General features: G+C 36.3%; 1 protein-coding gene and 1 pseudogene across 1 annotated transcript in view; both read left to right on the forward strand.

Moving 5' to 3' along the window:
• PPP1CB (protein phosphatase 1 catalytic subunit beta) overlaps positions 1-11291 on the forward strand; it is a 42287-nt gene extending 30996 nt beyond the window's left edge. The window contains exons 6-9 of the mRNA XM_045287014.1: positions 1104-1175; positions 6361-6512; positions 8029-8163; positions 9588-11291. Coding sequence (XP_045142949.1) covers positions 1104-1175; positions 6361-6512; positions 8029-8163; positions 9588-9692 — 464 coding nt within the window. The 3' untranslated portion in view covers positions 9693-11291. The remainder of the gene's footprint in view (positions 1-1103; positions 1176-6360; positions 6513-8028; positions 8164-9587) is intronic.
• Positions 1982-5435, forward strand: LOC105979384 (annotated as a pseudogene).
• Positions 11292-11617: the final 326 nt, after the last annotated feature.

An 11617-nucleotide genomic window follows, 5' to 3' on the forward strand; every position in this document is an offset into this window, starting at 1 on the left:
CTATGTAAAAACATTCAACCCTGTGGACCACAATAAACTGGGTAGCATGGAAAAGAATGGGGATTCCAGAACACTTCCTGGTGTTTGTGAGAAACCTATACATAGACCAAGAGGTAGTTATTCCAGTACAGCACAGGGATACTTAACTGCTTTCAAAGCAGAAAAGGTGTGGGTCAGCATTATATCTTTTACTTAATCTACTTTATATACTTTACTTAATTTGTATGGTGAGCACATGACTCAAGAAACGGTTGTCTGAAGAAGAATGTGGCATCAGGATTGGAGGAAGGCTTATTAACAATTTAAGGATTTACAGTTGACAGCCTTGCTTGCTAGAAGCCAGATGGACTTGAAGCATTTGCTGATGAAAATCAGAGACTACAGTTCATTGTGGATTGCAACTCAGTGTGAAGAAAACCAAAATTCTCACAACTGGGTCAATAAGCAACATCATGATAATTGGAGAATAGATTGAAGTTGTCAAGGATTTCATTTTTGTCTAGATCCATAATGAGTGCCCATGAAAACAGCAGTCAAGAAAACGGTTGATGCATTGCATTGGGTAATCCTGCTGCATCAGACCTCTTCAAGGTGCTGAAGGACAAAGGTAGCACTGTGAGGACTCGCAGTTGTCTCATAAGCACATGGCAGTTGGACAGTGGATAAGGAAGGTCACAGAATAATCGATGCACTTGAATTATAGTGCTGATAGATTATTGAAAACGCAGTGAACAAATCTGCTTTAGAAGTACAACCACAGTGCTCCTTAGAAGTGGAGATAGCTAGACTCTATCACATATTTTGGACATCAGTCCCTGGAGAATGAGCATCCTGCTTAATAAAGTAGAGCATAAAAGAGGAAGGCCTTCAATGAGATGGATTGACATAAAGACTGTCACAGTGCTTTCAAACAACAATCATGAGGGTGGTGTAGGACCTGGCAGTGGTCTTAGTTCTTGACAATGGTCAAATCACAGTGTCATATCAAACTGAGATTCATGGTAATTCAGTATGTTGATCGCTAAGGCAACGTTTAAAGTACATTTTATTGGTCCAGGGTTAAGATTTCTTTTTAGATATCAGTACTATGTCTATATTTATAGGACTGTCACCAGATCTACAATCTATGGAGCAGATTCGAAGAATCATGAGGCCTACTGATGTTCCTGATACAGGTAAGTATAGAGAAGAGTTGCACTCATTGATTTTCGGGAAACGTTAGCATATTTGATCTTTTAAGCTTCGTTATATGAATAGAGTTCCTTTTTTTTACTGTCAGTAAACTGATACGTAACTAATAAACCCCAAAATTTCAAAACTTAAAAATTTTATATACAGTACCATAGTATGATTCAGTTTTGTCAAAGATCTTAGTATTGATTTATCTCTAATTTCCTTCTTTCAAAGTGAATTAGTTATGCCCTTCAATTGGTAAAAGGAATTCTCAGTAAAATTAACTTTGTTTGCTGGTGTTATAATTTACCTTTTAAATTATCTAGTAGTTTTAGTTATTTTCTGCTTCATTGATAAATTAGAGCTCTTCAGGCTCTAGAGAAATATATTTTGAAATTTGACCCTTTGGTCATTCAGAATAATTGTTAATTCACAGTAAAAGAAAAAAATGTTCCAGTTGGAGATTATCCTGTTTTGATTGATAAATTATTCAATTATAATTTTATAAATCAATGAAAGGCCTAGTTGCCACTTACATATTTTTCTATTGGTTTTAAAGTATTTGTAATTACTCATTACAAAAGACTCCTGGTGGTGTTGTGGTTAAAATACTGCTAGCCAACCCTTTGTGCTGCCTATTTGAACCAACCCAAACTGAAACACCAAACTCATTACCATCGAGTTGAAGTTGACTCATAGTGACCCTAAGCAGCTACTAATGAAAAGGTCAGTTGTAAAAACTCAACCAGCTCCTCTGTGGGAGACAGAATGGCAGTCTGTTTACATAAAGATTACAGCCTTGGAAACTATGGGGCAGTTAGATGTCGTCTATCCTGTAGGGTCACTGTGAGTCATTGACATCAAAAGCCATGAACATTCATTGAATTGAATGCAGTTCAGTTCTACTTCTTTTTAAACCCTTTGTAATATAACCAAAATTGACCATTCTCAGTTTCTAGTGTAGATTTTTATTTATTTTTAAAAATCATTTTATTGGGAACTCTTACAGATATCATAAGTTATATTCCATAGATCAGTTACATCAAGCAGGATTTTACAATTGCTACCATAATCAATTTCAAAACATTCTTTCTTGAGCTCTTTTGTCCCCACCCTCCCCAAATGTAGATTTTAAATTTTTTGACAGGAAATCTATTACTCATCAGATAGCTGTTGGGCTAGGTGCTCACTGAGCTCGTTTTACATAGAAAGTACCAAGAATTTCTGGGTGACACAGAGTACTCAGTTACTAACCAAAAGCTTGGTAGTTAAACTCACTCAGGCACGTCGGAAGGTCAAAGCTGGTCCGCTGCTTCAGTAGGTCACATGCAAACTTGGTCAACTTTTGCTCTGCACACACAATTAACAGCATTGTTGTGTGCTGTGTAGAGTTGATCCCCAACTCATAGCGACCTACAGAGAAAGATGGAAGTGTCTGTAGTTTCTAGATGATAATCCTTAAGCAGATGACTGCCTCTCTCCCATAGAGCCACTGGTGAGTTCAAGCCACCAACCTTTGGGTTCACAACTGAGAACTTAACTAGGGCTTCCTGCTGCTACATAGAAAGTACTCAAAACTACTCCTAGGTAAGCATGCATTTTCAACATCCAAGTGTCATTGGATTGTGTGGCAAATGCACTGGAAATCCAGTAGTATCATGCTTAATTGCTACTCATCAGTGGACATTATCAACTATAAACTGTTGTATAGAACCTCCAATGTCAGCCAACTCAAGTAACTACATGTTGTAAAACTTAAATAGCACAACTTATGGGCTGCGAGGAGTCGCCTTGTGGGTTTCAGGGACCTGAAAATTGAGTGGTTCATCGTGCCTCACACTGTCTGCTGGCTTTGCTGCTGTCATTGTGGCACAAGAGGAACATACCAAGCTCTATTGTGAGTGCTATGGTACTCTCTCAGGATTACCAAGAGAAAATGAGAAAGCAGCAGCCGAGAGGCTCATGAATGATCAAAGAATAGAAAAAGATTAAGCAGTGTTGTGTTGAGAAAACACAAATGAAACAGATTATCAAGATGTATGAAAAGAGAAATATCAAACAAAAGAATGATGAGATGGACAGAGGAGGACAATTCCAAGCTAAAGTACTTTCCAATAGGATTAAACAGAAACGAAAAGGGAAAGTGGGAAAATGGGAAGTCCTCTGCCCAAAGTCCATGCTGGGGGAAATGGAAGTATACTAAAGGTTATTCAAGCAGAAAAGAGGAAGAAGAAGGCATGCAAAAGGACGGTTACTAAAGTCTGTGCTTTGTTGGGGATGGCTTTACGCAGAAACCACTAAAATCTGAATGATTCATCGCACCAGTGGGCGTAATGTTTCAAGAAGGCACATGTTACACACCCTGAACTTAGTCAGCTTTTGCTACCAGTACTTGATGCTAAGAACCTCTTGTCCCCACTGTACACAACGTGGAGTGTTATTACCAAAGGTACTGTCACTGAAGTAGATGTGAGTGAGCTGGGCCTGGTGATACAAGGAGGTAAGGTAAGGGGGTTTGAGGGAAATAGGCTCAGGTTCCTACAGTCCTGAAAATGATGAATGCACAAATGCAGCCTTACTAGTTTGATGGCAGCTTCAGGCAATCAACTCCCCCTTTATTTGTGAGGACGAAAATTGAATCAGGGCCACCATGATTGCCGTTTCTGAATCCCACTCAACAGTTTACATGTCTGGAACCGGAGAGAGAACTATAAGAAAAACAAAACATTAAAATGGCCCAGCTGTTAAAGAGGAAAAATTAAGCAAATATGGATTGTAATGGCAGAATATAACTCACTAAACCTAATGGAAACGATTTAAATAGTATTTCATTAAAATTCTATTTTTTAAATAAGGTATAATCTAAAATATATATTTCAAATCATAATCTTTAAAGTTTTAATACATAAACAGGTGGTTTTATATAAATCTTCAATAACATGCATGATAGCTTATTCTCATTTTAGTGTGTGTTAAAATAGAAAAATACTAAGGTGTTACTGAGGGCTAAGAATGTGTTTTGAGCTCTGGCTCAAAATATATATCAAGATTCTAATTTATAAATGTACCTAACTGGTTTGGTTGTTCACTGTTACATTACTCTGTGGTTCTTAACTTGAATCCACTGATATTTAAGAACTCCATGTGATGGTTCTCAGTATTCAACTTTTTAGTGGTTGCACATTGGGCTGCTAACCGCAAGGTCGGCAGTTTGAAACTACCAGCCACTGAGAGAAAGACACGTTTGGAAAGCCACAGGGGCAGGTCTACCCTGTGCTGTTACTAAGTCTATGTAATTGATGGCAGTGACTCTCCTATAGAGTCGGTATGAGTCAGAATCAACTTGATAGTGGTGAGTTTGAAGTTTGGAGACTATCATATTTTCCAGGTAATTCCTAAAGCAACTGTATTTGAGTCGTGTCCATTTTATGTTCACACTGGAATTATATATTCTTAAGACTATGTCACTGGAATCTATGGAAGCAGAATAGGAAGTATGATTATAGTTTGTGCACTTACGTAATCAGCTTCAATCAAAAAGTTTATGAATTGAGATAAACTACTCCAGTGGGTTTTGTATGGTGCCAGATTTCTAAAGACATAATATCAAAGTTTTTATGAAATATCAAAGTAGAAATTCAAGAATATGTTGCCACCCATTCTAAAATGCTTTTAAATAATTTCAAGAGTCTCAAAGGTGACTCATTTTTTAGGTACCATAGTTCTTAGAACATACTCTCAATTCTGTTAACAGTTCCCCACTTTTACGAAATTCTTTCTCTGGTCTAAGTTCATGCCTTCGTTTTGACTATTGTTATATGTTTTGCTCATCTTCCCTCTCTTGCCTGACCATTGACTATTTGAAGCTTTTTATTTAGAGGTTCTGAGAAGGTTGCTTAACAGTGTGCGACCCAAAAGGCCTGATTTGTGGTATATGGGGGGCTGGTTTTGCCACCATGAGGATGCACTTGCTCATGCAGCCATCTCGGTGCACCAGTTTTTGGCAAAACCCAACTTGCCTCTCGCTCCATGCACCTTCTTTTTGCTTCTGTAAATGAAGAGGAACATGAAAGGACAGTGATTGGAGGACATAGAAGAGGTGAAGGGAAAAAACAAGCAAGGGAGGGTCCTGTCATACAGATGGAGAGTATACTTTGAAGGTGATAAGGTTGCTTTGAAAAACAATTCCGGTTTTTTTTGTGGTGACCCCTCGTGTATTCCCAATGTAGGCTAAGACCCTTGACGAATTCTACTACTATTAGAGTGATCAATATTTCTAGTCTTGACCTTCCTAATGTTTTCCCGAGTCTCTTTCCATTTATGTGTTTAAAATCCTGTACCCCTCAGAAAAATTTTCTTGCCTTTAAATTAATCTGTATCTCAAGTGGAATTCCAGTGAAATCTCAATTGGATTTTTCATGGAATTGGGAAAGAAAATGATCAAAAATAACCAAAATAATCTTATCTGCCTGATAAAAAAGACTTGTTTAAGAATGCCAGCTATTAAAAAGTATTGGCTGAGATACCGTATATACTCGAGTATAAGCTGAGTTTTTCAGCACACTTTCAGTGCAGTTTTTGTGGTAAAATTAGGTGCCTCGTATCATTCGGGTCGCCTTATACTGAGTGTATATGGTAGATAAAAAATAATCTAATGGAATGGACAACATCCAGAAATGGTATAGATCTATAGGAAAATAACAGATCCGGGAATTCTGCTTGCTGAATTGATTATGCCATGGAGAAACTATACATAAAAGAGGAACACTCTTTTGCATGGAGTTTTACTATGTTCAGTGTGTCATATAAGGGTTTCTTCTGTGGAAATTACTTCCTTAAGAGGCCAGGCAAGACATGGTTGCTTTAATGAAGAGGGGGTAAGTTGAAAAGGCTGGGTCAGAGGTTGGTAAACTGGCTTGCAAGCCATATATTGCTTTCAGTGCATGCATGTATCAGAGTAAAATTGAAAATGAAACAAACTATCATAGTTTCATGTATAATTTTTTTAAAGAATATTATTTGTAAAAAATGTATTTATGATTTTTGAATAATTTTTATATTGTTGAGAGGGACAGATTGACTTCTCCAAAGTTTAGCAACCCCTGGGCTGGGTTATAGGAGAGCAAGTAATTTTTAATGGTAAATAGACACACTTTCTTCAATTGTCACCTTTTTGTCCTTTCGAAGGTTTGCTCTGCGATTTGCTGTGGTCTGACCCAGATAAGGACGTGCAAGGCTGGGGGGAAAATGATCGTGGGGTTTCCTTCACTTTCGGAGCTGATGTTGTCAGTAAATTTCTGAATCGTCACGATTTAGACTTGATTTGTCGAGCTCATCAGGTATGAAATAAAAATGCCATGAGCGTTTGAGTGTCAACTTCTTCATGCCAGGTCTTCTTGTTTTATTTTTGAAGAAACTTGTGCACAGGAAAGTTAAATTACTTTTTCCGGTAATCTGTAGGAGGAGAGGCTAGATCTTATAATTAACAAGTAAAGTGATTAATTCACCTTTTTTTCTCACCCTCTTAGAATATTAAAATTTTTTTTAATGTGCATTGTAATTCTAACATTTTTCAATGCTTTCTTGAAATATCCCATTTTATGTGGTTCTTAAATTATATATGTATATATATAAAGTCAAATAATTTGCGTAGCCTTTGGATTTTGATAAGAACAAGAGAGACATTTTGGCACATTTTGGCAACAATTACAGGAATTTTATTGAAACAGTACTATATACAAATCATTTTTCCAGTCGTGATAATAGTATTTTGTAGAGATGAAATAGCTTTAAAATGTTAGAGTAGGAAAGGGTGGTGGGAGGGGGCGACAAATGAATGACTTAGTAATATCCGGTTCATGATTGAAGCAGGTGGTGAGGGAAGGAGTATTTTAGACACTAACTTTGCCAAAATGTCTCTTTGTTCTTATCCTGTAGTGCTCCAGTCTCTGGTCTTTTCTAAAGGTGTGTGTGTGTGTGTATTCTTTTCCTGCGTATTTTCAAAACATGGCCTAACACAGATTCACAGTGGGAAACAACACTTTAACCAAAAATATTCAAAGACTGCACAAACTAAGAAGTGTGTACCAGGTGTCGAGCACTGTGCTGAGACTGGGGATAGATAGGGTCACAAGCTAATAGAAAGCAACTGTACCGTGTGTTCAACATCACAGATGAGTTGTCTGCTGCTGTGAGTAGGCGTTAGCACCGTGCATTATTATCGAGGTGCTTTCTTGTAACAATACTGCTTGTCAACCGGAACCACTTGTGTGCCGGAGTAGAAATGTGCCCCATGGGATTTTGATGACTGATTTATGCGAGGTAGAGCACCTATGGGTGGACCTGAACCTCCAACCTTCCGGTTAGTAGTTGAATGTTTTCAGTTTATCAAAGGAGACCTAAAAACAGATTTCAAAAAGTATTTTTACCTATTGCAAATAATACTACTTCACTAGCTATTTCTCAACCTGAGAAGCAAATTGTTTAAATTACTCTGGAATTGACAGCAGAGTCTACAAGTCATGTTAAGTATAATCGATAAATTCAGCTAACAGAAAATCAGAAGATGGAACTAGAAATGGCTTTTGAAAGGTCTCTTCTTTGTCTAGTTTGCTGTGCATTCAATTGAGTATTTTATGGTGTGATCTTTATGCCGGAAGGAAGTACATTATGTTGGAGCTCTCTGCAGACACTACACCCATTAGCATGTTTTGTGAGTTACCTTGAAAATGGCCTTTACAGAAAAGCTAGATCCATTTTAAGAATAAAAACCACAATTACCAAAGTAGATTTGTTTAGAATTTTGACACACAAATCAGTTTCAATGTGTTTTCCGTTCTACATTTCTTGTGACAGGTGGTTGAAGATGGATATGAATTTTTTGCTAAACGACAACTGGTAACACTGTTTTCAGCCCCAAATTACTGTGGCGAATTTGATAATGCTGGTGGAATGATGAGTGTGGATGAAACTTTGATGTGTTCCTTTCAGGTATGATACAAGTATATATTACTTATAGCATTTTTAGTCTAATTAAAACCACTACCCGGGATTTTTTCTTTTAGAAGTGATTCTTACATAGATTCATTAGGCTTTATGAAGTACATCAATTTGAAGGTTTTAGGAATCCTAAGTAGTACTGGTTCATCTTTGATTTTAGATGTTTAAATTGTTAAATTCCTATGACTTGTTGGATAGTGACTTACATAGTAAAAAATGTCACTACAATAAATAATTTAGAGTTGTTTTCTTTTGCAGGATAAATGGGTGGGACAGATAATGGAGAGAGAATTACAAACTAAGAAGAGAAAAGAGTTTTTAAAAAAAATTTCAATCAATTCTATAGAGTCAGTTTTGACCCATAGCAACTACAGGGCAGAGTAGAACTCCTTAGGGTTTCCAAACCTTGCCATCTTTAAGGAAGCAGATGGAGACTGCCACATCTTTCAGCTAGCAGCCAGGGCTGCTTATGTATATGGTCTTTACCCATTTATAAACAAAAAATCACCTACTGAGAGAGACCAGCTCTAGCTTTAATGTGCTTTATACAAAATGATTTTTTACCTGGTTTCTGCAAAAGATTTTTTCCCCCCTGAACAAGCATACAACTGTATATATGTTTTTAAAAAGAGAGGCTTTTAAATCCCGCATTGCCAGTTTAAGGATGATAACCAGACCCTGTCCTTGGACAGTTGCCATACAGAATTAGATTAATAAATTCTTTTCACAGAGGCACTGTGATGATTGGATTCTAAAAAGAAAATACTTCATAAGGCTTTATAGTATAGGTTTAAAGATCAGTTTGCCCACCAGAATGACTATGATTGGAACCCTCATTCGGGGCCACTTAAGGAAAACAGCTTGACAGTTAGTTGCCCAAGAGTTGAGGAAATAAAAACTGTTGTCAATACAAATACTTTAACATCATGTTATTTTCCATAACCCCAAAGTAGAAACATCCCAAATATCCATCAGCCAGTGATTGAATGACGAAAGGTGGCATATCCGTACAAGGGCACAGCTAAAAAGCATTAACTTATGCTACAATAGAGATAAACCCCAAAAACATGCCAAATGAAAAAAATTGGTCATAAAAGACCACACATAGTTCCATAGATAGACAAGAATGGAAAGTGACCGATAATGAGTTAGAAATTTTTACTTAAACTTAGGAAATGGATAATTGATAAGATTTATGTAGTAGAGCTTTGTGATAAATATAAAGGGAATGATATATATATAATACTGTACTGTGAAAAAAAATACTATTCAGTAGCATTTAATTTAGCTTTAACAATGTTAGTAAAACATAGACGGTCTTTAAATGTGAGAAATTGTGTCTTTAAATTGAAAACCAATTGAAGAACTTACTGCAGTGGAAAGAATAACATTGCTAACGAACTATTTATTTTAAGATACTGAAACCATCTGAGAAGAAAGCTAAGTACCAGTATGGTGGACTGAATTCTGGACGTCCTGTCACTCCACCTCGAACAGCGAATCCACCGAAGAAAAGGTGAAGAGAGGGATTCTGTAAAGAAGCCATCAGATTTGTTAAGGACATGCTTCACGAGATGAGTGTGCACTGTAAAACCATCCAGCCATTTGACACCCTTTATGATGTCACCCCTTTAACTTAAGGAGACGGGTAAAGGATCTTAAATTTTTTTCTAAGTATACTCTGTTAGAATACTCAACAAAGTTAAATCCAAATTCAAAATTCCCCATTAAAATTACATCTTCACGTATCACAGTTTTTAAAGTTGAGAAGCATCCCAGTTAAACTAGATGTGATAGTGAAACCACACGAAAGCATGGTGATCCATCTGTGTGATGTGGTTTTAGTGTTGCTTAGTTGTTTGATTATTTTGGGCTTGTTTTGTTTTGTTTGAATAATAGCAAGTAATTTTAATGCGTCCTGCTCCCATCCAAACATTTTTAAAAGTGAACTATGGGAAGAGCTTTAAAGATATTCGCTGACTTGTTTCCCCATGCTTTTACTTACGTACTTGTTTGATCTTCCTGAGAAAATGTATGTATGCCTCAATACAAGAAAAATGAATTTTAAACATTGGTTGCTCAAAAAATGCATACAACTGTCCAATCCAGTGATTTAATCAGTTTGGGCAAACTTTCCATCTGATGGTGAATCCTTTCCTTTACACAGAAATTGCCACTGATTGGATTTATGCAGTATAATTTTTAACTTATTGATGTGCTATTGTGCAGTAGCATTTCCTTTAACTTTAAGATAAGGCTCATATAGTATCACCCGATTAGTTGGAAATGTGATTATGTGGTACTTTGGCTTTAGGTTTTGATTCGCACGAAACATCTTTTGGCATGCTTAGCTTTCTGGTAACACCCTCACCTGCATTGGTTTTTGTTTTTTTGGGGGGTTTTGTTGTTTTTAGATCCACAAACATGAGAATCCTTTTTTGACAAGCCTTGGAAGCTGATGCTGTCTTTTTTTCACCCCTCTGTAAGAAGGATGTATTTAAGTGAATGCTGGTCAGTGGGACGTTTTGTCAACTTTGGTTGTTGGGTGCTTAACTGTCTTAATATTGCCATGTGAATGTTGTATACGATTGTAAGGCTTATGTCACTAAAGATTTTTACTCTGCTTTTTCATGATCAAAGTTCATATAATGTTGTAGAGAAATGCTTTGTAGTGAACTAATAGTAGCAATAATTTCTGTTCATGATCAAGACTTTATTGCAGCATTTCTTTTTTTTTTTTTTCTTTTTTTTTAAGAAAAAAGGTTAATATTAACAAATGGCAAGTTGAAAAGTCAATTTAAAAGATGATCTTACAAGACAGGTTTGAGACCAGTGGATGTGATTGTCATAGGGATGGACATCAGACTTCAGTGCCCTTCTAGATGTGCTGCCATAGATGTGAAATTTTTGACCTTAATATTGTCTTTGAAGATGTTAAATTGAGAATTCTGTTAACTTACATTTTATGGATTGGTGCATTGTATTTACTGCAAGAAATATTTGATTTTCAGCACAGTGCAAAGTTCTTTCAAATGCCTACATCTTTTTTTCTAATCCTGTTTTGTTTTAAAGCACATTTTAAATGTAGTTTTCTCATTTAGTAAAAGTTGTCTAATTGATATGAAGCCTGATTGGTTATTTGTTTCTTCTTTATTACAATGAAAACACACACGATACATGATACATTTTATTTAAATATTATGTCTGTCCGTGGAGTACATTGAATTGATTGTTTTCTGAACGCATTCATGAGTGCCCTGACATACTAGATGAAGTCAAACAGACCTTTTATTGTGGTTTAAATACCTTCCTAATTAGAATGTCACTTGGGTGATTTCTAATAGAATTATTGTATTTTAAGTTTTTATTATAATTCTTCCAGGTCAAGACTTGAATTTTGAATTATATGAAAAAGGATTAAGCCAATTAATAACTGCTTACAGAA

Source organism: Echinops telfairi, unplaced genomic scaffold (assembly GCF_000313985.2).
Source record: "Echinops telfairi isolate 266 unplaced genomic scaffold, ASM31398v2 ScPeMD7_10;HRSCAF=50, whole genome shotgun sequence".
In the NCBI taxonomy this organism is placed as follows: Eukaryota; Metazoa; Chordata; class Mammalia; order Afrosoricida; family Tenrecidae; genus Echinops; species Echinops telfairi.